Here is a 27,734-nt window from a genome sequence, read left to right as displayed (position 1 = left end):
GGGGCTGCTGTGCCCTCTTGCTGCCTTTCCTCCGAGATGGAATAGACTTAGTTTGTGCATTGAGGATCGCTCCCTTGAGGAGCAACCACTCTTCTTGAACTCCCCTCTCCCTGTGGTCATGGTCCCTTAGGGCCTCACTGACAAGCCTCCTGAGCTTGTCAAAGTCGGCTTTCCTGAAGTCAAGGACTTGCGTGTTGCTGACTGACTTGCCAGCTTTTTGGCGGATGGTGAAGGTGATCAGCTCGTGGTCGCTGTCACCCAGCTTCCCATCGATCACTAGGTCGCCGACTAGGTCATCCCCAGTAGCCAGTACCAGGTTGAGCAGCGCTTTGCCTCTCGTTGGCCCATAGACTTCTTGAGTCAGGTAGAGGTCATCCATGCATGAGAGGAAGCTCTGCGACCACTCAGATTTTGCTGAGCGATCCTCCCACGAGATGTCTGGGTAATTGAAGTCACCCACGACAACCATGGTCCTGGAGCAAGCTGCCTCAGCCAGTTCCTGGGCAAACTCCTGGTCAAGCTCAGGACTTTGGGTGGGAGGTCTGTAATAGACTCCCACCATTGTGTCCCCCGTGCCGTGTTCCCCACGGATTTTAACCCAGAGGGTCTCCAGCCATCCACCCTGGTCGCCAATATCAGCTTGCAGGGACGCGTAGTTTTCCTTAACATAGAGAGCTACACCCCCGCCCCTTTTCTCTACACGATCCCTCCTGTACAGGGTATAGCCATCTATCCCCGTGGTCCAGTCATGGGTGGAGTCCCACCAGGTCTCCGTGATCCCTATGACATCGTAATTGTTTGCACTGAGCAGGAGGATGAGCTCCTCCTGCTTATTCCCCAAGCTCCTGGCATTAGTGTACAGGCAGGCAAGTGGCCCCTGGGGGGCTCCTTCCTTGCCCACAGATTTTACCAGGGCTGGGGCTGGGGCGGGCTCCCTTGAGTGCCGTGATCCGCTGGCTTTGCAAGGGTTGTTCAGCAGGCCAGCAGTGGCGATAGTCCCCCCGTCCCCCAGCGGGCTTAGTTTAAAGCCCGGTGGAGCAGGTCAGCCAGTCTGGCTGAGAAGAGCCTCCTCCCTAGGGGAGAGAGGTGTACACCATCTCTTCCCAGCAGCTCACTGCCTCTCTCGCCAAAGAGCGGGCTGTGGTCATGAAAGCCAAAGCCTTCCTGACGACACCAGCGCCGCAGTCTTTGGTTGACCACGTAGATCCTCCTGTCCCTTCTCAGCCCATAGCCTGAGACTGGGAGGATCGACGAGAACACCACCTGTGCCCCCAGACCCTTTAGCCCCACTCCCAAATCCCTGTAGCGCCTCATGACCTGGCTGGGAGTGCTCTGAGGTAGAACTCAGGCCTAGGCAGGATATGACTCACTGTTTTCCCTGTCTCTTAGGACAGGTGAACCATTTTCCACCTCTAAACTGTGTGTTGTCATCCTTCCCATAATCCCCTGCTACCATTTCAATGGAAGGGCATGACTTCTGATGTTTGCGGAACCCACTTAACTGTTTTGTTTTTATTTCATCCCTTCAAGGAAAGATGGGTGAATGATGTGAGTATGTGCAGACTTCATTTTCAGAATATGCAAGAGCATTAAAAATGAAAAACTTCTGGCAACCAAACTGGGAGGTGATGGCTGGTGGTTCAAGATGGGCGAGTTATAGCATAAATGAAGGGTCCCTTGGAACATGGTTTTATATTTCACAGAGCAATGTCTTTTCTCCAAAGAGCACTATTTTAGAGACTAACTCAGAGCACTGCTGTGGTCCTAGCAGTTGCCTGTTAAATTATGCATATACTGATCGTGTAGATGAATCTGCTCTTTAAGGCAAGTGATGTTTAAGAAGTGAATGGCACACATGGAAAGTCCATCCAAAATTCAAGTTGTGCTCTTTCAACCAGAGACATCAGCTAAGACCAAAGGGCCAGGTGTATGGGGCCAAGGAGTTAGGAAATCAGAAGCTGGTTGGTTAGGAAGGGTTGTGCGTCATGTAGACTTTAGACTGGGGAAAACCTCCTGGAGTGTGGGTAGTTCTTGCCATTTTACTCAGGAGACTTCAGAATTCACCAGCAGACTCTCCCTATGCCTGTAGAAGGATGTTTGTGCCCAAAAGCTTGCAAAGAACAATTTTTCCAACTATTTAGTTGGTCTAATAAAAGATATCACATCTACCCAAAGACCCTTGTCTGCCTAGTTCTTGCTCAGGCATTTTAATCTGAACTCAAATCTTTGACCCGTGTTAAGCAGGAAGCTAGACTAGATGAACCTCTCTGGCTTTAAAATTGATGAATTTGTGAAGATAGTTTGGCAGTCTTGGGGAATGCATATAATAACGTTCATTGCTTCTCCAACATAGAACTCTTTAGACAGTGAACATGATGCTGTCTTGGAGAGGAATGAAAATGTGAAACTGGAACGGAGAAAAAAAATCATGAGGAAGCTGAAGGTAAGCACGTGGTGATATGTTGGAATCGCAGGAAATTCATCCCCTTTGTATCTCTTTAGGGAATATGAATTTCATTAGTGCTATGACACTTAGTGCTGCTGCGCTCCTCCTGCTATACCTGTGGCACCTTCACGTGTGATGTCTTGTGTTGTGTCAGGTTAACGGTCATTTTACAAAGTTTAGATGATGGATATGTCTGGGCTGGTTTGCACAGGGCTGATCCTGCCTCAGGCAGGGCTTGGAATTGATATGACCTGGAGGACCCTTCCAGCCCCACTTCTCTATGTTTTATACAATTATTGCTCTAAAGCAGAACTGTTCACCTGGGCTGCTCTGACTTTAGATGCCTTTTCTTCCCTCAGCTTTTTCTTCCTGCTCCCACCCCAGAGGGCAGGGCAACGAAGCCCTGGGACCCATGGGAGCCGGCAACTTAGTTCAATGAGGAAGCTGAAGTGCAGGCTGCCTGCATGACTCATCCCACCACTGCTGATCTGCTTCTGTTTCGCAGCCTCTGTTTTTACCCTCCAAACAACAAAGCTGAGAACAGGATGCAACGGGGGCAGCTAGATGAGCAGCAGAAGGGAGGAGCACACAAAAACTAGCAGCACGGTTTGGCACTGGGCCATTAGCGGGGATGGCTGAGGATGCACGACTGAGTCCACTAATTCCTGTTGCAGTGCACAGTACAGGAACTGCTGTGGGACTATGCAATGACAATAGGATTTTTCTGAAACTGGTTCAAATAGTCCACTTCATCAGTGCTCACTGTGTGTGTGTTTGTCCTCTAGAAAGAGCTGCCAAGTGACTCGGAGATTCTGGATAAGGAAGATCTAGTTTACACAGTCAGTGCCCGAGAATACCAGCAAGAGGAGAAGCTCACTAAGGAAGAGACAGGTAACGTCCACTCTTTCCCCATGAGCAGAGCAGTGATACTGTGAGTGTTTCTTTGGCCAGGACACTGCACCATTTGCTGGACTCATTTCAATAGTGACAGAGAAACTTTAAAGGGGTAGAAGCTTGGTTCAGAGAAGCATCTCCAAATGCAGGGATGTCAAAGGTTTATATTTGTTGTCAATGCTTGTATTGGCAATGTACTGATTGGGAGGCCACAACCAAAATCAGAGCTCTGTTGTGCTGGGCAATGTACATGTTAATAGGAAGGCCTCTGGCAAACATTACACGCTTAAGACATGATTAATCAATTAATCACATCTTTAGTAATCCCAGAATCATGTTCCTGCAATTAATGGTGTGATAAAATAGGGGCTAAGCCACAAATCTTTTATGCAAAACTTGAGTAACTTCAATTGATTGTGAGGCTAGTGCCAGTCAGCCAATTGGTGCTTCCAGCAGCAAGATCAAGGGAGCCTTGGCGGGCTCTGGTGAGTTCCCAAGACAGGTCTCATTGATCAGCTGACTGGTGCTGTGAGCTATGGGCACCCAGCTTGCTACTTGCCAGTGCAGGAAGAGCCTGGGATCATGATCACATATGAGGTGTGACTGTTACAATATGAGGTGCGACTGTTAGGATATCAGATCAGATCCCATCAATCCTTTCACTTAACATTTGCCAGAGGCATAGGCAGATTAATGCCCAGGCCTGCTGGGCATTGGCCCAGGGTCCTTCAGAAAATGGGGTCCCCCAGGAGCAAGAAGCAGGCAATCTGGCATGCATATGTGTATATGCAGACCAGCCGCAGGCATACTGGTGGCCAGGAGCCCAGCAGAGAGCAGGGAGCAGCTGCACAGTGCAGCAGAGAGGAAATCTCCATGCACGGTGATAAGTTGGGGGTGGGAGAGGGGTGAAGGGGAAATTGAAACCCCCACGGTGAGGGAGGGGGCTGGGGTAGGGGCAGGCACTCGAGCCATGGTGGTGCCCAGCTCCAGCCAGGGCAGTGCATTCCTGGGACAGGGAGCAGGACTGAGGCATGGGTGGGTTGCTTGTCCAAGGGGTCTGGGAGCAGGAGGAGGAGCAGCTCCCTGTTGCTGCATGCACCCCAAGCCAGGGGTGGCATGGGGGGGCATGTGCCCCCAACATTTGTGCATGGGGCAGAGGCAGGCTATGCAATGTTTGCTTGGGTCTGTCTGCCTGCTTTCTTTGCCAGGGCCCTGAGTCCCCTCCCTGCCCCACTGGGAAGGGTGCAAGGCCCCCTGGGAAAAAGCAACAGAGAGACCCAAGCAAAATACTAGTGCAGGCAGTTGGGCAAATCATTTTAAAGCTCCATGTCTGAAGCTAGGCTACTAAGTGAATGCGGTGCTTAGCATACTTGAAAAATCTTGAGGCCACTTATCTAGATACCCAAAGCCTTTAAAGCCTAAATTTAGGGATCTGTGTTTTTCAAAAGTGTACATCTGCATTTTTTTTCAAACATGGAATCCTAAAGTTAGGCTTTAAAGGCTTTGGGTATCTAGGTAAGTGGCCTGAAGACTTTTCAAGTATGATAAGCACCGCATTCACTTAGGAGCCTAGCTTCAGATATAGAGCTTTTAAAAGAATTTGCTCAACAGCTTGGACTAGCATTTTGCTTGGGTCTCTTTGTGCTTTTCCTTTGCCCCGGGGGCCCTGTGTCCTGCCTGGTGGGGCAGGGAGGTTACTCAGGGCCCTGGCAAAGCCAGCAGGCAGACAGAAATCAAGCAAACAGCACTGCAAACCCCCCACACAATGAATGGTACACATCCCCGGTGGCTAGGGGGGCGGGCACGACCGCACTGGCGGTGGCAGCGGGAGCAGCGGAAGTACGGCAGCGAATGGGGAGCTCTCACAGACACCGCCGGCGCTCTTGGTGGGGGGGAGGCGTGCGAGTGCTGACCAGAGGTCAATGACCACCTGAAGCACTGCCGGCAGTGGCGATGGTGGCCAGGGGCGATCATGGACTGCCCACAGATGCCACCTGTGGTGTGGGCAGCGGGGTGGTGAGCAGCAATCGCCTGCAGGTCCTGCTGACACTGTTGCAGACACCTTTTTGCAGGGGGTGCACTGCCATGCCCACGGTTGCACATGCACCCATGTGCACCCCCTATGCATTGCCCCTGCCCCACACAATCACCCACAGTGCCCCACACCTTCTCAAATAACACTCCCCCAAACACTTCAAAAATATCCTCTCATGATTTACATACCAAATCTCTTGATATTTAAGAGTTTCTCTTATGATATTTGACAGGGTGGGGTTGGCAATCCTGCATTGATTTTATGCAGTCCTCCTGAATTTGCATTCCTGCAGAACAGGTTTCTAAAGACTGGCTTTTTCATACCTGAGGGATTTCTGAACATCTTTCATATCTCTCACCATTTTTAATTTCTTTTTTTTTTGTCTGGGAAAGGATGTGCGTGTCTGAAAGCTTGCAAATAACAACTTTTTTGCAACTACTTGGTCCAATAAAAGATATCGCCTCTACCCAAAGACTCCAGCTACAGATTATCATTTTCCTCCTTCCACCTTCCTGGATCACTCAGGACGAGCACAAAGCACCTGCAGATGTTCCCTTTGCTTGAACAAGGGTGTTTATATCCAAAAGCTTGCAAGAAAGAATTTTCCCAACTGTTTTAGTTAGTCTAATAAAAGAAGCTTATAGCGATGGCTTTACCAGTCTGAATGCATTTGTAATGCACTGAGCTGCAAGGACAATGGAGCATGCTCCCTGGCCAGTTTGATTCTTCTTTCAGGATGCCTTATCCCAGAAGCCAATATGCAAGTATGCCAGTCAGTGAAAGTGCCACAAGACAACGGGTGAGAAACAGGTAGGGGTAGAGAGAGGGAAATGTTGACATGTAGCTGGACTCCTCGTAGCAGTATTGTAGAGGTACGTAGCACTATTCTTGGACTCATAATAGAGGCTATTGGTATGGCCCATATTGTTCTTTTTTGGTGATCCCAGGCATCTGAGTAATTTTCCTAAGGCAGCTGTTTTATTCATTTTTGTGTGTGGCAAAACTGAGTCGTTAATTATGATATTGTGTGCTGTGATTTGTTTTCCTAAGGCAGGGGTTTTATAGGGCTGTGCAAAACACCTTTGTTTCATTTGAACATCCAGTTTGCCATTTCAAAGGAACAGTGTTTCATGTCATCATTTCATTTCATTTCATTTTGAAGCACTGTCCCATTTTGTTTCATCAAAACGGTTTTGCTGTTTCAACTCATTTTGACATTTTGCCCACAGGCTATAACGGGGACTCATGAAAATGCCAAAAACATTGTCATTTCATGTCTGATTACGACGGAAGTGGTAGGGATAGTAGCCCCTTTTGAGGGCACGAAGCCTGACAAGTTTCAAGGAGATAGGATTTAGAGGTTTCTCAGAAACTGCACCTCAAAGTCTTGAAAGCAAAATTTGCTGGCAGCAGCAGCCTCCTGACAGCTGGCATTCAGATCTGGGGGCTGAGCTCCATGTGGCTGGTGGAGCCATGTGGAGCACAGCCCGGCGGTGAGAGGTGGACAGAACTGGCGCTGTGCTTCGGTGAGCTCCTCCAGCCCCATGAAGTGCATCCGGATGGCAGGAGGTGGGAGAGCCAGGGCTGAGCTCCCCACCTGGCTGAGCTACGTGGGGCTGCGGAGCCGCTTGGAGCACAGCCCCGGCTCTCTCCTGCCTCCCACTACTGGGCTGCTTCGAAACATTTCGAAACTTGCAAAACATTTTGTGTGCCCTCACTTTGTTTCAAAGCTGTTATGATGCTTTTGTTTTCTTTCAATTTCACTGTTTTGAGCTCAAAAAACATTGAAACAGCTTCAAAATGAAATACTCAATGACATTTTGCACAGCCCTCGTGTTTAATTCATTTTTGTGCGTGGCAAAACTGAGTAGCTAATTTCAACATTGTGTGTTGTGCTTTATTTATTAATGGGCTGTGTGAACATTTAAGAGGTCTGTTTATTAATGCTGTTTGATGCATTCATGTTTATGATGAGGCGTGGGGGGACTCCAGTTTTCTGTTTGCTTAGGGCACCAATTAATCTTAATCTGCCTTTGGTCAGAGGCCTAAGAGACTGAAAAAGGTAACAGGTTTAATGCATCTTCTAGAACCTAAGGCCAAAAGGAACCATGAGTTCATCTGGTCCAACTCATCTGTATCTCAAGACTGTGGGGATCATCCAGAACCGCTACAGCAAAACCACATCTTCTAGTTGCACAAAATTACCTCAATCCTCAAACTAAATGTCTCACCTAAAGAACCAGACAAACCAAGACCACACGTGAAATGGCAGGAAATTAGTTAGGTGAATTGTGATCTCATGCTGCAGAGGAAGGCAAATCCCTCAAAACCCGTTGTTCGTCAGACCAGATAGAAAACACTTCCCCTAACCTGGAGACTAGAGTGAACTTGAGCATGTGAGCAGCACACACCTTCCTGTGTACTGACACATAAAACTATCCCACCCCATCCCCTATCCCATCGCCAGCCATCGATCTGTGATACTCCAGAGGAAAGAGGAAGAAGATGAAAGAACTGAAATTATGCATCATCAAAATACTTCTTACCTGCCCTATACATGTGACTAGTTAGAGCCCTAAAGTCTAGGACTTGATTCTAACTGATATTTTCATGTGGCGCTGCAAGTACTAGGAGTCTTTCAGGACCCCCAAAAGGAGCAGGGGGATTCAATCTAGTGATTCCCACAAAGAGGACCCCGTACTGCCCACACAGAGATTCCTCCTAAACTTCAAACTAAATTTCCCCACTGAAGCTTGAGTCCACTGCTCCTAGTCCTGCCTCCTATGACCCATCTCTTTCCTCTCCATAATTGCCCTTTGGGGATTTGGAACCTGTTATAGTTTCATAGTTTCATAGTAGGTCGGGTCAGAAGGGACCTGAGCAGATCATCAAGCCTGACCCCCTGCCACAGGCAGGAAAGAGCACTGGGGTCAAACGACCCCAGCAAGGTGTTCATCCAGCCTCCTCTTAAAGACCCCCAGGGTAGGAGCCAGCACCACTTCTCTGGGAAGTTGGTTCCAGGTCCTAGCCGCCCTGACAGTGAAGTAACGCCTCCTGATGTCTAGTCTGAATCTACCCTCTGCCAGCTTGTGACCATTATTTCTTGTCACTCCTGGTAGTGCTCAGGGGAACAGGGACTCCCCCAATGCCTGCTGGTCCCCCCTGACTAGTATGTAAATGGCCTCTAGATCCCCCCTCAGCCTTCTCTTGTGGAGGCTGAACAGGTTCAGGTCCCATCGCCTCTCCTCGTAGGGCCTGCACTGCTGCCCCCTGAGCATGTGGGTGGCCTCCTCTGGACCCTCTCCATGCTGTCCACATCCCTCCTGAAGTGCGGCGCCCAGAACTGGACGCAGTACTCCACCTGCGGCCTGACCAGTGTCGCATATTCAGACAGGCCTCAGTCTATGGCCCTTATTCTTTCTCTCCAAGTGTCCACCCTCCCTCAGCCATCCAAACAAATGGGTAACCCACCTGGTCATGGGGTCTAGGGGTTAAGGTGTCCCGACCTGCCTTTCACCAGGGTGGTAACTGGTCTGGCATTTCTGGGGGCTCCCACGCCACTGAGAGCCCCACCAGGCCACCCACTCCTGGCAGGGTGCAGTTTTATGTCATACCCAGGACCAGGAGCCTCCTGACCATCCCCTACAGCTCCTCCGTTACCTCCAGATGATACCAGGAGCCCTTCAGCCAGGCAATGTTGTTGCCTGGCCTCTAGCATCAGAACTGCCCTGCTTATATGGGCAGCCCTAGATTAAAAATGGCTGCCCTCATTAGGCACCTGCTGGCTGCTGCCTTCTGGCCCTTAAAGTGGCAGGTACAAGCAGTGCCCTGCTACACCCTCCCTTCTAGCATGCCCACTTCTCCCCACATCTTAGTGTCATCTGCAAATTTGAACAAGGTGCTTTTCACCCGCTCGTCCAAATCACAAATGAAGATTTTGAACAGTGCAGGCCCGAGGACTGAGCCCTGCAGAACCACACTGTCCACATCCCTCCAGGTCGAAAAAGACCCATCCACCACCACTCTCTGGGTGCAGCCCTCCAGCCAGTTAATGACCCATCTGACTGTATAGGTGTCGACACCACAGTCCCCTAGTTTTTTAATGAGAATGGGGTGAGAGACGGTGTCGAAGGCCTTCCTAAAGTTCAGAAAGACTACACCCACAGTTACCCCTGTGTCTAAGGATTTTGTGACCTAGTCATAGAAGGCCACCAGGTTGGTCTGACAGGATCTGCTTCTAATGAACCCATGTTGGTTGCCCCTATGTATAATCTCCCCTGTTGGCCCCTCGTGGACATGTACCAGGATAATTCTCTCAAAAAGGTTCCACAGGATCGAGGTAAGACTGACTGGCCTATAGTTTCCTGGGTCCTCCTTCCTCCCTTTTTTGTAAATGGGGACCACATTGGCTCTTTTCCAGTCCTATGGCACCATGCCAGAGCACCATGAATGCTTGTAAAGCTTGTAAAGCAGTTATGAAATATTACATCAGTCTTCTCTTGTCCAGACTAAATAACCCTAGCTCTTTCAGCCTTTCCTCATAAGTCTTGCCTCCAAGGCCCCTAATAATTTTTGTTGCTCTGTCCTGGACGCGTTCCAAACTCTCCATTTCCTTTTTGAAGCGTAGGGCCCAAACCTGGACATAGGACTCCAGGTAAGGCCTCGTCAGTGCTGAATATAAGGCCTCCTACAGCCTGTGCAGTGTGATGGGGTTCCCTCTTAAAAACCACGCTTATCAGTTAATGCACATTACGATTGAGTAAAGCATATTTTCCTAGTACCTCACAATGGAGATACTAGTTTTAATGTGCATTAACTGAAACGCATTAATGAACCTTTAGATACGCCCACTATGGCCATTCATTGGAAGGAGAGACAACTGCTCACTTGTGTATCATAGACCCCATGCTGCTGAGAGCTAATGGGATTGTTCTTTAGCTTGAACTGATGCAAGGGAGCCTGTGTTTTTGATACTTAAAGACCAGAGTTGAATTCTGCCCCCAGAACAAGCCTGGTGACTGGTAGAAATCCCTGTAACATTTCTATACCAGTGTTTGCTCTGTGGGCAGCCCCTGTGAAATGGAGTTGGTGTGAGGAATGCATCCTTTTCTCTAGAAAATATGCAGCTACATTTTTTCTGAAGCCATGATTTGATTGGTCATTTCCACCTTGTCTGGTGACATCACACCCAAGCACTCACTCCCAGTGGAGTACTGTTGGAAGTTCAGCACTGCAGGGAGAAGAGGAGGAAGGGTGCCAGCTACAGAGTGGGTTTAAACCCCTCTTTCAGCAACCTGGTGTTCTTTAGAGGCTTCCATGAAAAAATCCTGGGATCTGTTTGCTGCCACCAGCACCAGCTGCTGAGTGATGTCTTGTGCTTCTCTGCCATTCCAGAACTGGAAACTTCAGCAGAACAGCCTGGAAACCTTTGTAATGAAAGCGATCAATGAACTGGAGAAGGAGGTGGAGAACTGTTTTGCTCAGATAGAACAACCTCTTAAGGATGGCATAGAGGTGGCAAAAGCATCACACCAGAACATTATCAATGGGATCCTAAATGTGAGTAGCATACTCTTGACTTCCCCCAACATCCTCTGGCCAGCAGTTCCCACCAGCTTCCATTCCCATACATTGTTAATTGATAATTGAAAACAAGCTTGGAAATCCATGGGGAAACTTTAGATAAAAACCTAGGTTGTGAACAAACAAACTCATAAACTGATATGGAGTAGGAGAAAGTTGTGCAGCGTTTTCAGATTGATAAAACAAAATCGATCCTTCCTGAGTACCTTAACAGTGTCCTCAGTGGACTGCAAGTACTGAAAGAGATTTCCAGCTCAGTGTTTCTAGGTCCAGGAGAGAAAGCATGGCCAGTTAGAAGAAGGTAGTGGGGAAGATGGGAAATTTCAGAAGTGGGATGATAAAGGCCACAATTCATGAGACCTGGGAAGTGCTGGACTCATGCCACCAAAACATGAGTGTCACTATGAGCAAGAAGCAAGTGACAATAAGAACTGATTGGCCGCAACCACTGAGCAGATGTGTGGCCGAGGGGAAAAAACAGTACCTTAACTCCTTCCTGTCTGATTGTAATGTGGCGGGGTACTTCTGCATTCTCTGACTCCAGGTCACCTGTTCACTGCACTGCTAATTTGCAGCACAACGGGTTTTTTTTTTACACTGAGAGATCCCGGTGTCAAAAAATCCACCGCTAAAAACCAGCACGGAGCATGAGGCAGTAGTGTGCATCTTCACATATACAGCCTGGCTGGCCAAAGCCATGTTCTGGCTGCCAGCCAAGCTCTGAGCAATTGGCCTGGCCCCGCCGACAGGACTCTAGATAAGGCTTCTGGGGCCAACAGAGGTGCTAACCCTAGCCTCCCCTACCCTATTGGGGCAATTTCCCATGTGCTGGAGCACGTGTGGAGGGATGTGCCTGGGGACAAATAGCAGCACAAATATGTGCCACTGCTATTCGTCCTGTGGGAAATGCATGCCCTTGCACATGTACACTTTTCAGGACATGGCTGAGGGGGTCGGACTTGATGATCTATTGAGGTCCCTTCCGACCCTAACATCTATGAATCCTAACATCTATGAATGGCCATTGGGCACAAATAGAAATGATATTTGTCATGCAGTCAGCTCCTTGAATGCATTTTATAGCCATACCAAGACACATATGCATGGCTGCAGAGCATTTTAAAGTGGCTGTTTGTTTCACAAATTAACTCTCATCAAATGAGAGATCAGATAAAGGTGCTCTACTTTGGAGCACCCTAGGGAACTTCTGTTCCCTAGGGTCAGTCCGTTGTATGATCAGGGCTGGGCTGATGTAGCCCAGCCACACCCCTGGTGCTATCTGCAGGAAGGGAAGGGGAAAGAGGGGAGGAGCTGTGGGCTGGGGTTTGCCTAATCTGTCCTGGAGTGGGGAGCAAGTGGATTGAAGACCCCCCCCCCCCCCCCAGCTCTTCCCCCTCCAGCTCAGGCTGGGCAAATCCCAGGTTACTGCTGGCTCCCCCTCACTTCCCGCATGCACCACCAGAACTGGAGGGGCGGTGGTTGTGGGGAGGAGAGCGGGGAGCTAGAGGAAAGAGGCTGCATGCAGGCTAATCAGGCTTGAGTGGTTCCGAAATGGAACTTGATCACTGCCCCCCCCCCCCAACCCAACTGGTGAATGTCTGTAGGGTCAGGGGGAGCAGTCTAACATATGCAAAGCACCATGAGTTAGAGAAGGGGCCTGCTTGTCTGTCAGTGCCTGCTGTGTTCTGATTCATTCTCTATTAGCCAGGGGTAAATACTCATTCAACCCCAAGTAAATTTCACACAGATTTGATTGGGTTATACTCAGTGAAGGTGGCCCATTATCTGTCGAGGGCTATTTTCAGCTGGTTTAAAGAAATTTAAGCTTGTAATGAAGATTCATTTATTTTTATCTTAAGTAGCATTCTTAGGAGGAGTCAAGAAGACTAAGTAAGGCTTAAAAAGGGGCATGGAGAAAAGGCTGTCTCATGCTGCCTAACAACCCCCCACTACCCCATGGGGCTTGGGTTGACCTCCTTGGTGTTGGCAAAGGGACAGTTAATGAATAAGGCTGCTGGAATCCAGACCCATCTCGCTCCTTTACCTTCATCAGTAAAGGGCCACATTCTGCTCTTAGGCTTCAGTAGGTAGAGTCAGGACAAAGAGGTGGGAAGATGGTCTCCCCAGTCAGGCTTTTTTCACAGTACAAGTAAAGAAGCAGGCTCTGCAACATGCATTGAGAGCTGCTGATTTCCTTCCAGAGCACAGCAGCTGGGGAAGGAGCCACTGCCTGCCTTCCCTTTGCACATTGCTCAGGAGTTGTAGGGGGGACTTGGGTCTAGTTCCCTCTTCTGCCTGAAGGTCTTCAAACTCCCATCTCCCATCTCCCAGAAGAGTGTGGTAGACTCTTGTGGAGCAGGATGGGTTGCGGGAGCACATCCTCCCTTTGCTTTTAAAGCTGTTGCACATTGCATAAAAGAATGAAAGATTTATTGGGGGAGGAAGTGTGTTTAGGAATCTGCAGATAAAAGGGTTTCCGTTCAAAGCACTGTCTATGCATTTTGTATAAAGCAGTTATTGGAGAAAATGCTGAGAAAGCCTTTGGTGAAATGGTCAGGAACTCAGGCACAGTGGAGCTTTGACCCTTGTTGGGAGTTTCTAGGTGCTACATAATGCAAAGTCATTCACTCTTCCTCCTCCTCCCCACCCCATTGTCTTTCTAATCCTTACCACACCGACTTCATCACAACCATGTTTCCAATGATGTAGCGAACCGGGGGGAAACGAGGTTATCACCGGACCCTGAAAGCCTTGTGCCTGAAGAATGGCATGTATGCATCCCAGACCTTCGCTCGCTTAGACATAAATGATGCTCTTGCTCAACCCATCTATAAAAAAATCAACCCAATATTTGGAACCACCTTCAGGTGAGAGAGACCCTGCTCTGCCCTGAGGGCAGAGAGCCTGACTTGCCATTGAGGCTGTGCTCATTAGTCCTCAACTTCCTGACTTACAGGGGTAGGTCAGTCCTGTGGGATCCCTGTTACCTCCCCAAGCCCATTACAATGGGACATTATCACTGTAGAGAACAGTCTCTGCCCCAGTATGCCTGTTTATGTTGGTTTTCCAGCATTTTTCAGTATTATTGCTTGTATGATGGAGCCAGGGGAACCCCATCGCACTGCACAGGCTGTAGCAATAAAGACAGGTCCTACCAAGAGAGGTCATAGTCTGGGTGTCAGAGGATGGGAGAGGTGGACAAAACAGATTAATTGAGAAAAGAAGTTTAAGGAGATGAGTAGCAAAAAGAGCAGGGTTTGGCAGAAAAGCAGGAGTTCCCATCTTGCCTTTGCCTATCTGCTTTCCACAGTAGAACAATCTATAAGGACCACAAAGGGATTTAAGGGGGAGATGGTTATATCTTAAATAATTTACAGTGCCTTTGATTTCAGCACTGTGCACCCGCTTCCCATCTGTGTGGAGAATTTGGAGCACTGTAGACAGAAGTGATCGTTTTTGCCTGATATGGCCCCTGAAAGTGCTCTACAACTATGACAAAACACAAGAGCACAACTACAGAGTGCTTTAAAAGGGCCCAATCCCACAATAATCTGAGTCCTCATTTCATGAGGATTCAGATGAAGATGCTCCAAAATGGAGAGCCTTCATTAATGTCTGTCTGGATACACTAAGAGCAGGGCTCAGCTGGCTACAGAACAGCAGGAAAAGGAGCACAGGGAGCCTGGTCTGGGGTTTCTCAGCTGATGCTGAAGGGTGAGGCAGGTGGACTGGATCTGCTCCAAATTCCAGCTGAATATCCCAACCCCTGGCACTCAACAGCAAATATCTGTTGCGTTTGGGGCATCACAGTAACTCATAGCACTTCTTGTGAAGTGCTATGAGTTACATCAGGGAGCTGCACTTTTGTCTGTGCCCCTTGCTGCTTCTCTTTAATATCTGATGAGCATAGTTTTTAAGTGATTCTTAATGCACAATAACCTATTTTTATGTGCGTTACCTAAATAACATGGATTTTTTTTGTGACACTTTAATATGCATTAAAATAGGCTAATGCACATTCAAGTGCATATGTAGACACACCCAAAATGACAAAGTTGAAGATCCTTGGTAGGGATGGGAGGGGGGGGGCAGGTGGCGGGCGGAGGGAGGATGTACAGCTGCAGAATCAGGATATTGGACTTCAGAAAATCAAACCAATGGAAAAAGCAGTCCAGAAGAGCAGGCTTTATTTTAAGGAGGCTCTCTTAAGAGTACAGGGGGAAGCCATCGGATTCAAATTAAAGAGTGAGATGTTCAACAGGAAACCAGCCTGGTTAGACAGTGATCTCTGCAAGGGGCTGAAAGTCAGAAAAGGGATCTTATAAAAAGCAGAAACTTGGCCATAGTACTAGGAAAGAGTACAATAGTATCACATGGGCACACAGGGAGAAAAAGAGGAAGAACAAGGCACAATTTGAGATACAGCTGGAAAGGGACATAAAAGGCAGTTAATAAGGATTCTACAGGCATATCAAGAATAAGAGGAAAAGTACAGACACCATAGTTCCATTAAGGAATGAGGAAGGCAATCGGTGTGGTAAGTCACATAAGGAGTGAGGGAATAGTGACCAGCCTGAAAGTCAGTGCCCATTTGGCATTTTCAATGGCTTCAGATATGAAAAGTAAACTATACAACCGTATGACATATCTTGGGCCTTTAAGATGGCACAGGCAATAGAGATGCCTTTCCTGCTGACTTGCCGTTATCTCTACTTCTCTGTCATTTCTAGTGGCTTACTGTAGCTGGCTGTTTGTGCATTTCCAGAAAACAAGGGTGGCAAGACAGCCTCTTCTGCCCAAACTAGATCAGGGCAAAGGGAAGTGAAGCTGTCTTTTCTGATGTCAGTTGTCTCCTGTGCCCTGTTGCCCCAGGGCAGGGCCCTTTCCTCCTGCCTCCCTGTCCGGGGGGGGGGGGGGAAGCCTCCCCATCAGCAGAGGGGGAAAGCCTATTGTTCTTTTAATGATCAGTGTTTTATTATACCAATAGGAACCAAACAGGCACCCAAGCCACATTGAAAGGCATCCTTGAGACATTCAGGTGCTTCGTGCAGAAGAAATTCAAGGAGGATGGGAAGAAGAGCAGTTGGCTTAACTGCCTTGTGCAAGAAGTAAGTCCAAGTTCAGAGGGAAGTAAACCAGGCCAGCGGCCCGCCAGGGAGTGCTTTGTGCTGCCAGCAGCAGACCGGGCCATGAGGCACCTGCTGTTCTTCTCCCTTGCTGGGTAGGGGCTGAGGAGACTTCAGGGCAGGTCTAAGTAGGGAACAACAAGTGGAGGGGAATCTCAGGGACACAGAGGATAAATTTATGAATAATATGCTATGAAGGCTTCTCTTGTCTGTGATGAACACCTGCGATGACCTCAGACAGGAGAGGGTATTACCAAGGAGAGGGAAAAAGAATCGTAGAAAATTCAGGCTGGAAGGACCTCAGGAGGTCACATCTAGTCCAACCTCCTGCTCAAAGCATGACCAGCCCCAACTACATCATCCCAGCTAAGGCTTTGTCTATCTGGGTCTTCAAAACCTCCAAGAATGGAGAGTCCACCACATCTCTGGGTAACCTATTCCAATGTTTCACCACCTTCCCAGTGAGAGAGTTGTATCTAATATCTATCCTTAACTTCCCTTGCTACAACTTGAGCCCATTGCTCCTTGTTCTGTCAAGGGAAGTGGTGCTGGCTCCTACCCTGGGCGTCTTTAAGAAGTGGCTTGATGCCTACCTGGCTGGGGTCACTTGAGCCCAGTTTCCCTCCTGCCCGGGCAGAGGGTCAGACTTGAAGATCTACAAGGTCCCTTCTGACCCGACTTCTATGATTCTATGATATGATTCTATGATTTGCCCCCACTGAAAACAGTCCAGCTCCATCTTCTTTGCAACCCCCCTGCAGGGAGGTGAAGGCTACTATTCATTCTCGTCCTCAGACTGCTCTTCTCCAGACTGAATAATCCTAGTTCCCTCAGCCTCTCCTCACAAGTCACATGCCCTAGCCCCCAAACCATTTTTGTTTCCCTCTGTGGGACTCTCTCCACCTTGTCCACATCCTTTCTGTAGTGAGGGCCCAAAACTGGACGCAGGACTCCAGATGTGGCCTCTCTAGTGCTGAATAGAGGGGAAGAATCACTGCCCTTGATATGCTGGCAGTGCTCCTACCAAAGCAGCCCAGGATACCATTAGCCTTCTTGGCGACAAGGGCACACTGCTGGTTCCTGTTCAGCTTCTTGTCCTCTGTCACCTCCAGGGGCTTTTCTGCAGAGCTGCTGCCTAGCAAGTCAGCCCCCAGCCTGCACCACTGCAGGGGATTGCTTCCTCCTAAGTGCAGGACTTTGCACTTGTCCTTATTGACCTTCATGAGTTTTCTTTTGGTCCAATCCTCCAATTTGTCAAGGTCTCTCTGAACCTAACCCTTTCCTCTAACTTATCTACTAATCCCTCCCAGCTTGGTGTCATCCACAAACTTGCTGAGGGTGCAATTCTCCCTGTCTTCCAAATCATAGATGAATGTGAATGACATCCCTATTTTGCAGGATGGATTGACCACAGAATAATTTACAGAATATTAATATCTGCTTTAAGTTATGCTGGCAGTAACCACTCCATAGGAGTCACCCAGCCAGCTACAGATGGCCTAGCACAGGGCACAGGGCACAGGGCTGGGTCCTTGGTGTGTTTGCATTCAGTGAAATTGGCTTTTTGCAGCTGAGAGATTCCCGTGTAGTAGGAGCATTGCTAGTTGATTTGTGCTGCCTGAGCTCAAAGATAATCCAGCATCAAGTCTCTACCTACAGCAAAGAAATTAAATCAGTGTGAAGTAATAGTGAGATGGTAATGGCAAATACTGGTAATGAACCTGAGAAATGGTAAATAATATACATTGATTCTTGCAGACAAATGTCATCTTGAATGCTCTTGACATAAATGTGCGGGCCGGGCCAGAACCCGGGCCCTTCGTCGCGCTGCACGCGGGCGGTGGCCGGCAGCCCGGGCAGGCCGGGTCGGAGAGGGCGGGTGCCGAGCTAGAATTAGGCACAGACACTTAACGGTTGATTTTAAGGTTGTTTACTTACACCGAGATGGTCGCGGTGCAGGCTGGAAACTTACTTGAGTTGCGGTTACAAAAGAAAAACACAAACAATCACGTGGAGTTTGCTAGGCTCCACGCAGACAGAACTCCGGATGTCCAGGACAAGCGCGCCTCAAAATAGAAAACTTGTCGATACATCTTATAGGAAGTTACCGCTCAAAGACGGGAAGAGGTGGGCAGTGGATCAGGCCGCCAAACTCCTCTGAGTAACACACAGGGCTTCGATGACCCTGCCGCGCACCCAGAGTCCCCACGAGATGGATGCGGAGTCCTCTTCGGCTTGGGCGGAAACTGCTTAAGCTTCTTATACGGCTAGCAGGCCAATTGCTAGCCGCCACGTGGGAATAATTTAGCACTAGCCAATAGCAGGACACGAATTTGCATGCGAAGAGCGGGAACTCCTTTGCACCGTGCATTTCTGTGTGGCAAAGGGAAATGCACCCTGCAAAGACAGCTGCAAAGTGGCAGGAACTCTCTCCTTTGCACGTGGGTTCTCTGCACAGCAGAACTCCTCTGCGCAGTGAAGCTGTAAACCTACGGGGATAATTCTAGTGCTGAAGCACACACAAAAAATCAGACCTTTGGGTCATAACATCCCCCCTTGCTGAAGGCACAATAGAATTATACTTCAAACCTATCATCCGGGTTATTAACAGCTCTGTCAATGGTTCGCGAAACTAAATGAGCAAATAGAAAATCAGTCAACAATAAAAGTTCATCCTCAAGGGATCGAATCAAATAATAGCCGGCACACACACATATACATAAAATCACATTCATAACAAAAAACTGGACAATCATGACTTCAGTGGGCGTCATGGTGGAATCGCGCGTCAGGCCTTCGTTCCTTTCGGTGATGTTGTCCTTCTCGGGTCCTCTGTCCACCACACACTCCGAATCCCTGATCTGTAAAAGAACTCTCTTAAAATGGTTATTCCACTATTATTTACAAAATGACACAGGACTGCACGATAATGCAGTCGATCAAACTTATTATCACTATTAAATACAGATATGGAAACACGATTCTATACTGGACAGCTCTCTCTCTTTTCACACTCAGCAACTCGACAAAATCGTTGAGGAGTCGTCGTCACCCTCTTCTAGATAGTGAAAACCTAACTCATAGGCTAGTTGCCATTGTCCCGCGTCCCCCAGAATCCAAAGCTGTCGCTTATTAAGTCCAGAATGCTGCAGGAGGAATCCAAACATGTATCGCTCCTCTTGCTTTCTCTGGCGTAATACTGGACGTTCGGATTTGCGGCGTCTTGTGTTCTGAGCCTCAGTTGGGCGTTGACATTCCTGATCACTGGACAGTCTTGGCTCCATTAGGACGTGCAGTCTTGGCAACTGATGAAGGAGACTACTCACAGGATGATCAACCATTGGGTTAAGCACAATTCGCAAAACCACGATGTTTCTTTGCCCGTAGACCTTAAGACAACTATCTATGCTGTCGAGAGTTACCGGAATGGTTCCAGGGTCCTGCAGGTGATGATGAGGCTATGGTTGCATTCGTTGGAGCAGTGTCAGTCCCAACGTGCATTCTCTTGGGTTCCAGGTGCAATATGAGACTCCTATAATAGCCAGTACAAGCTGTTCTGCACTAGTGTGCTCTGGTCGTCTGTCGTGCCATGCGTGGGCCTTTTGTTCGATCACTCCTGCCACAAGTGCTGAAATCGGAATAGGCCAGTGGATGCTAAACGCCACCATGTCGATGTCGGTGACATGTCCCCTACTCCATGAAGCTTGTCTCACCAAGAAGCTTGCCTCTTCCTGGTCCAGGAGGTCGGACCCTAGCTCCACGACCAGACGTCCCAACCACACAGCCAGAGTTTCCTTGGATCGGATCCTGGATTCTCTACACAAATTCTGCAGTTTGGCTCTGGAGTGAGCGTAATAGGTGGTAGCATGAACTGCACTCTGCGGACCGATGACTGGGATGCTTGATGCTGCAGGCTGATCAATTTCTTCGCGAGTCGTTATTGTTGCTGTCTCTATTGGAGCTGTAGTCATTGTTACAGTGGGAGTTGTTGCTGTTTCAGGCGGGAGGGGCGGATGCACTCCTCCACTTGACTCCCCCTCCCGTTGGCAAAGGGGTGTGGTCAGCAGAATCGACGCTGCGTCGCTGGGCGGAGTTACCGGCTGAACCCTCGCGGGCTCCTCCGAAGCTCCATCCCTCTCTTCCTGCTTCTCCACGCGGTCTTCCCTCTGCTCGGTGCCATCTTGTTGGGGCTTTTTAAGATCCCCTCTCTCAGCTGCCTCTCCGACAGCCCGAACGGCCATACGCAGCTGGGTCTTCAAACTTAAAGTTTTATTCATCAGATCTGTCATAGTTTGAAAAGTCGCATTCAACTCTCCCCCCTTGTCGCACCATAGGACCACTCTCTCATCTATGGCGCGGTCCTCCGTCTCCAGGTCTTCGTGGAGCTTGGACGGACAATCCCATGCAAGAGGAAAGCCAGCCGATCGGCTCTCCCATCTCCCGGGCACACCGCGAGCAATGGACACAGTCCCGGGTGGGGGTCGGGCTTACTGCACTCGCCAGGTCGACTTCGGCAAGGGTTACACTATTGAGGGGCCTGTACAGGACCCGCTCATCGCTCATGATACACCCGAATGCCGCGGGGTGAAGATACACTTCTTTCCCTTCTAGGGCTCCAACTTCAGAAGCTCCTTCTTCTCCCCTTAGCGAAAGGTGTCCCCGGATACATCTCCTGCCTGTTCCGCCCACCTGGTGGTACACGATTTGTGCCTCCAGTTCCACAACACTTGCTACGTTGTGTCTCCCACTTTTCCAAGGGCAGTTCTCAACTAATTCTAACTCTAGCGAGCCCTCTCCTGATCCCATCCTCGTCGCCATGTGCAGGCCGGGCCAGAACCCGGGCCCTTCTTTGCGCTGCATGCGGGCTGTGGCCAGCAGCCCAGGCAGGCCAGGTCGGAGAGGGCAGGCGCTGAGCTAGAATTAGGCACAGACACTTAACGGTTGATTTTAAGGTTGTTTACTTACACCGAGATGGTCGCGGTGCAGGCTGGAAACTTGCTTGAGTTGCGGTTACAAAAGAAAAACACGAACAATCACGTGGAGTTTGCTAGGCTCCACGCAGACAGAACTCCGGATGTCCAGGACAAGCGCGCCTCAAAATAGAAAACTCGTCGATGTGTCTTATAGAAAGTTACCGCTCGAAGACGGGAAGAGGTGGGCGGTGGATCAGGCCGCCAAACTCCTCTGAGTAACACACAGGGCTTCGATGACCCAGAGTCCCCACGAGATGGATGCGGAGTCCTCTTCGGCTTGGGCAGAAACTGCTCAAGCCTCTTATACGGCTAGCAGGCCAATTGCTAGCCGCCACGTGGGAATAATTTAGCACTAGCCAATAGCGGGACACGAATTTGCATGCGAAGAGTGGGAACTCCTTTGCACCGTGCATTTCTGTGTGGCAAAGGGAAATGCACCCTGCAAAGAGAGCTGCAAAGTGGTGGGAACTCTCTCCTTTGCACGCGGGTTCTCTGCGCAGCAGAACTCCACTGTGCAACGAAGCTGTAAACCTACGGGGATAATTCTAGTGCCGAAGCACGCACAAAAAATCAGACCTTTGGGTCATGACAATAAAAATCCTTAAGAGGAAGGCGGCAGTCTACCAGTCTCTTCCGCTCTCCATCCAGGACGATCTCAAGCAGTATTATGAAGGTAGGAGTGAGCCATGCAATTGTTCTGCAGTTTGCCTTGTAAATTTGTCTTCTGGACCCTTGAAATGATTCTCCAAACTGATGGGGCTGGCTGCAAGGTAGGTAGCTGGATGTCAGCTTATCTTCCCTGTTCGTGTATAGAGGCATTTCAGGAGGTTTTGGCCTGCTAGGAGGAGGAGGGCCAGATTCACTGGGCTTTGGCAGGGTGGAAATAGGAGGAGCCTTTTAGTGAGGAGACTGCAGATCCGCTACAAATCAACTCCTGCTCAGCACTACATTGCCACTGCTGAGTGACTGCATTGCCCTGGGGCAAAGCAGACCCCTCATGCTGAGGGCTATGGCAAGGGTAGGCACAGGGAAATCACTGCTCTTGAGGAATTGGAGAGACCCTCTTCTCCAGGGCAGCAGCACCGCCCCTTTCTCCCACAGTGAGTACAGGGTTGCTGGAAGAGCCAGTTGGCTCCTTTTGAATGGGTCCTCCACTACAGTTGGCTGCAATTATTTTCCACACCTGATCCCCAGTCCCCACTCCAAATCCATCTCAGACTCACACAGTATTGTGACTGTTCCTACCTTTGCAACAGCGGCTGGACGTGTAAGAGGGGCACGCACCTGTCGGAGGATGCAGGATATCATTGAGGAGAGTGTTGACAAGGAAGTCAACAGTGGGATGTTTGAACGGGCAGCAAAGACAATGAAGGATGAGTTTCAGAAGCTGAAGGTGAGTGGTGCTTTTCCTTTCTCCTGTGGGCCCTGATGTATGGGGTAGGTGGCACTTCCAGGAACAGTACAGTATTCAGACAGAGCAGCTGTGGGGGCAACCCCACACTGCAGACTCTGTGGGCCCCTGCACCTTTATGTGGCCAGAGCAGAATTGCAGGTGGTGCAAGTGCCACTGTCTTCAGTCATGCACATGTGTACGCTTCATTTTCATGTGCAAGGTGAAATAGGATTTAGCCCTTCATGCTTTGCCCCTTTTTTCTTCCAAATGATAGACAAGAGGTGAAATCCCCCTTATTACTAGCTTCAGTGTTTCAGGTCTTTTTGCTACCTGTGTAAAGAACATCTCATCTACCTCCTCTCCCTGATGCGGTGGTCTGTCATGTCCCCTCCCCCAGTCCCCTACTGTAAGATCCACTCCTGTTCCTCTCTGTCTTCTGTACCTCTTTGTTTGCTTCTCTTCTCTTTCCTGAGTCCCCTCAGGGCTGTCTAAATTGCACTGGAATCAGTGGACTAAACCTGATTTATGCTAGTCAAGGCACTGACAAGCTAAATCTGACAAAAGAAAATGGATTCAGGATAATTGAGATCAGTAACTAAAACTCTTATCCTTCTATTCTAATGTCCAAGCCAAGGGGTTTTTTTTTGCTTTTTAAAAAAGTAAATGCTAAATAAATGCTGCTATTTTTGCTGCTGAGACACTCTGCCAGCTTGGCAGATAGCAGGCTTTAAAATCATTCTGTGGACAGAAAGGTCTGCTAGACCTGATGCTTCCAGACAGCCTGGAAGTAGGGACTTGGATCCTAGTAAGGTCAACACCTATGTAACCATTTGCATCTACACATGCCTCTTATAAGGGGGCTTAGCCTAAAATTGCTATTTTTAAGGCACATTAAGGGGGTGTGTCTACACACGTGCACTCTTAAGGCACCTTAAAAATGGCAATTTAAGGCTATGTAAGCCTAAATGTGATACATGCATAAAGTAGGTATCAAATTTGGCGTGAATAGCTAAATTGCATTAGCACACATGTAGATGCACTTATACACCTTAACGTGATGTGCGTTAATTGATACACCGTGTTAATAGGCATTCGTGCATCTGTACATGTGCTAATGTGACTTAGCTATTTGCAACTAAATTTAATGTGCATTAGTGCGTCCACATGTAGATGCATACCTAAATTGCCTTAATGCACCTTAAGCAAAGGCGCATTAAGTCTACACGGATAGACATGCCCAGTCATTAATAGGTCAGTATAGGTGTAAGTGACTGACCCTTTGATTAGAGCTTCACAATTTAGCGGAGAGTACACCAGAAAGAGGAGGCCCATGGCTCCCCTTTCACTAGCTGGGCTGGCTCTGGAGCTAACATGGTGGAAAGCCTCTGAGATTAGTTCCATGCTCATGTGCTGTGCACTGTACTTACTGCAGGAGGGGATTACAAGGACGCTGCAGATGGACTTTTCCAACATGTTGAAACTCACCTTTTTTCATAAGGAAGAGCTTGTCAAAAGACTTCCAGGTAAAAATTTGAAATCTTGCAGGATGTGTGGGGGTGATCTTCAGATTCCTCTCTGTCTCCTGATTGCAAGAAACATGTCAAGGGACCTGCTGGCTCATGTCTGGGATGGATGCTGTACTGCTGACTGGCACCTATTGGATTGGGTCCTGAAGTGGCGTTTGGGTGTAAATTGGCTTTTAAGTGCAAGGAATTGAGTCCTGGCCTTGGTTAATACACTTAATGCATGGAGCTAGTGTGGGGGACACACATGGTTCCTCTTCCCCCCACCCCAGCCCCAGCACAGGGCTGGGTGGCTCAAGGGGCCCAATGGGGGAAAGCTTTAGATCTTAGCTGTTCCTATGCACATGCCCTCCCAAGGAGGGCTCTTGCAGAACAGCAGACAGGAGAATACCTGTAGAGATTGGGTGGCCCCAGTGCCTTTCCCTTGCTTCTGTCATGGAGCAGCTGCAGACAGAAATGCAGGAAGGATGCTGGCAATACTGCAGCCTGAGCTGTGTAAGGCCTCAGCTTAAATCTTCCCCAGGGGGGATCACAGCCTGGACCTCAACCATAAAATGGGAATAGTGATGCTGTACCTACTTCTGTACAGTAACTTAGTGAGTGCTGAGCACTCATCCAAGAATGAAAAATATATTAATAAAAGCTGAGGAAAGCATATTAAGACTTGACCGGGCAAAGCACTTAAAAATGCGCTTAATATTTAAACACACAGTTAAGTGTTAAACTGGGGTCCAAAGGTGCAGTTGTAGCTGAATAAAATCCAAGGAGATTTTAAGTTTGCCTACCATTTCAAGTAGCTTCATTGGTTCCCATTCATTTAGCGGTACATGGAGGATAATGCTACGGTTCTTAGTGCATAATGATTGATATCAAATTATTTTTTTAAAATAAAGGTGATTAATTGTGTGTTAATTTGCTGCTGTTTTTTACAGACTTGCAGAATGAATACAAGGAAATCATGTACATTCACAGTGCCATTCAAGTACCTGGAAATGCTTAAAAAATCACTGAAGAAGTCTTTTCTTTTTTTTAATTAAACAGTTGAAGGCTCTGTTCTTTTATTTAACTAGGATGGTGATGAATTTCTATTAATTGCTAAATACCTTGTAAGTGGAAAATTCCAAACACATGTTATAGTACCTGTATCTGCTGCTCTGCTTAATCAATACTGCAGTCTCTCCTATCACAGCTCTTCTCTAAAGTCAGGAAAGGTAAATATACCAATGCACTAAATGGATTTATAATAACTGTTAGTAGTCTGGGAAGTAATAATAGTAATTTTGTGCTTCTTTTTATTCAGAAAAGATTTTTTTCCTGGTTCATATATCAATAAAAAAGAAGTTTGTTGTGGAGTCTATTCTGTTGTTAAATGTAAACTTCAATACAGTTAAAGTAACAGAAGTAAAACTACTTGGGAAATGATTTTCCTGTAAAATCTTTGAAAAATAATATATTTTTTAAATCAGGTTTTTCTAAAAAAAATTGCCAAAACACCAAAATATTTTCAGTTTGGAGGTCCCTGGATCTATATGAAAGCCTGAAAGCATTCTGCAAAAAAGGGAGAGTATCTGCTTAAATGTGTATGTTATTGGGATGACTTTCAGTAACAGTTTGTAATGTGCTCTGAAAGAAATATGTTTCTTGAAAACCTGTGGGTCTTCATATGAGGAAGGGGAAACCCCATGTTTAAGGCAAAAACCTAGAGCAGACCCAAGTTCAATTCGCTCCGCTGCTACAGACTATGGGAAATTTGTTTCCCTGATGTCCTGTGCATATGATTAATTGAAAAGACCCTCTGACCTGGGCTTGGAGGAGAATTAAGGCTAGGCTAGTTTACCTGCCATGGGCCATGTTTTCAAACCAAGGCTAAGGTTTAACTCTGCCTGGAGCCTGCCCATTTGTGATGATAGCTCTGCAGTGATGGCCAGGTATTCAAATAGAGTCGCGGGATCAATGGGCTTGAGGTCTGTCAGACACGAAGATGGGCTCTCTCTTTACTCACCCCTCTCAGACCACAGGAGCACACTTCAGTTTTTGAAGACATTCCTTTCTGCTCACCACTTCAACCTTGTATTGGTGGCTGTTGCCCCTTTAACCCAGTCACCAGTGTTTGTTTACAGGATCTTATTTTTGCCACCAGTGTAAATGGGCAGAAGCAATTGGTGACGGACAGGGGGGACAAGGCTGAATTCCTCAATGAGTTCTTTGCCTCAGTGTTCCTAAGCGAGGGGCACGACAAGTCTCTCACTAGGGTTGTAGAGAGGCAGCAGCAAGGCGCCAGACTGCCATGCGTAGATCCTGAGGTGGGGCAGAGTCACTTGGAAGAACTGGATGCCTTTAAGTCAGTAGGCCCGGATGAGCTACATCTGAGGGTACTTAAGGCACTGGCTGACATCATTGCAGAGCCACTGGTGGGAATATTTGAACACTCACGGCGCATGGGCCAGGTCCCGAAGGACTGGAAAAGGGACAACGTGGTGCCCATTTTCAAGAAGGGGAGGAAGGAGGACCCGGGCTATTATTGTCCAATCAGTTTCACCTCCATCATTGGCAAAGTCTTTGAAAAGATTATCAAGGCTCATATATGCAATAGTCCAGCAGGAAAAATTGTGCTGAGGGGAAACCAGCATGGGTTCATAGCAGGTAGATCGTGCCTGACTAATCTAGTCTCTTTTTATGACCAGGTTACAAAATGCTGGACGCAGGAGGAGGGGTTGATGTTGTATACTTAGACTACAGGAAGGCCTTTGATACGGTATCCCACCCCATACTGGTGAACAAGTTAAGAGGCTGTGACATGGATGACTACACAGTCCAGTGGGCGGTGAATTGGCTGGAGGGTCATACCCAGAGAGTTGTAGTGGATGGGTCGGTATTGACCTGGAAAGGTGTGGGCAGTGGGGTCCCGCAGGGCTTGGTCCTAGGACCGATACTCTTCAATGTCTTCATCAGCGACTTGGACGAGGGAGTCAAATGTACTCTGTCCAAGTTTGCAGATGACACAAAGCTATGGGGAGAAGTGGACACACCAGAGGGCAGGGAACAGCTGCAAGCAGACCTGGACAGGTTGAACAAATGGGCAGAAAACAACAGGATGCAGTTCAACAAGGAGAAATGCAAAGTGCTGCACCTAGGGAGGAAAAATGTCCAGCACACCTACAGCCTAGGGAATGACCTGCTGGGTGCCACAGAGGTGGAAAGGGATCTTGGAGTCCTAGTGGACTCCATGATGAACATGAGTCGACAGTGTGACGAAGCCATCAAAAAAGCTAATGGCACTTTATCGTGCATCAGCAGATGCATGATGAACAGAACCAAGGAGGTGATACTTCCCCTCTATCGGGTGCTGGTCAGACCGCAGTTGGAATACTGCAAGCAATTTTGGGCACCACACTTCAAGAGGGATGCCGTAGAGAGAGGGTCCAGAGAAGGGCCACTCGTATGGCTAAGGGGTTGCAGGCCAAGCCCTATGAGGAGAGAAATTTCTTGAGAGCAGCAGCTTAAATATTATAACTTGAATAATGTATAATGCTCAGCTCTCTGCTTTTGGCATGCTTCAGCACCTGCCAGGGGTTTCCTGTGCAGCTGCTTCCTCCAGAGATCTCGGGCTCTGTGGGGCATCAGACCTCTCCCTTTCCAAGGCTCTGCTGATGGGCACTTCGCTCTTCCCTCCTTGCAGCTGAGCTCTGCTGCATGTAGACCTTGCCACAGTGGCTGGTCGCTGCATCACAGGCTAACTGTCTTCCCGTGGGCTCCCTGGT

General features: G+C 48.4%; 1 protein-coding gene across 3 annotated transcripts; it reads left to right on the top strand.

Moving 5' to 3' along the window:
* The first annotated feature begins 2,452 nt into the window (after positions 1–2,452).
* Positions 2,453–25,330, top strand: LOC109282039 (nuclear GTPase SLIP-GC). Of its 3 annotated transcripts, XR_009462334.1 has the most exons (7): positions 2,453–3,337; positions 10,770–10,934; positions 13,668–13,825; positions 15,946–16,066; positions 22,314–22,450; positions 23,883–23,973; positions 24,906–25,330. XR_009462334.1 is itself a non-coding variant. In XM_019482735.2 (3 exons), exons 1-3 carry the CDS (start codon positions 22,055–22,057, stop codon positions 24,971–24,973), a joined length of 555 nt encoding a protein of 184 aa, XP_019338280.1. In that variant the 5' UTR covers positions 21,963–22,054; the 3' UTR covers positions 24,974–25,330. The 3 variants fall into 3 exon arrangements, 1 of the variants encoding a protein (XP_019338280.1); XR_009462335.1 differs by lacking the exon at positions 13,668–13,825; XM_019482735.2 differs by lacking the exons at positions 2,453–3,337; positions 10,770–10,934; positions 13,668–13,825; positions 15,946–16,066 and having other exon boundaries at positions 21,963–22,450.
* The last annotated feature ends 2,404 nt before the right edge of the window (positions 25,331–27,734 follow it).

The sequence above is a fragment of the Alligator mississippiensis genome, chromosome 1, assembly GCF_030867095.1.
Source record: "Alligator mississippiensis isolate rAllMis1 chromosome 1, rAllMis1, whole genome shotgun sequence".
In the NCBI taxonomy this organism is placed as follows: Eukaryota; Metazoa; Chordata; order Crocodylia; family Alligatoridae; genus Alligator; species Alligator mississippiensis.
The sequence above is the reverse complement of the archived record's forward strand: the minus strand, read 5'-3'. Positions and strand labels throughout refer to the sequence as shown.

Bases quoted from the DNA above. Each gene is read 5' to 3' on its own strand.
- LOC109282039 (XM_019482735.2), top strand. From the start codon at position 22,055: ATGCTGAGGGCTATGGCAAGGGTAGGCACAGGGAAATCACTGCTCTTG. The intron at 22,451-23,882 runs GTGAGTGGTGCT...TACTTACTGCAG, and splicing joins ATGAGTTTCAGAAGCTGAAG to GAGGGGATTACAAGGACGCT. The intron at 23,974-24,905 runs GTAAAAATTTGA...TGTTTTTTACAG, and splicing joins GCTTGTCAAAAGACTTCCAG to ACTTGCAGAATGAATACAAG.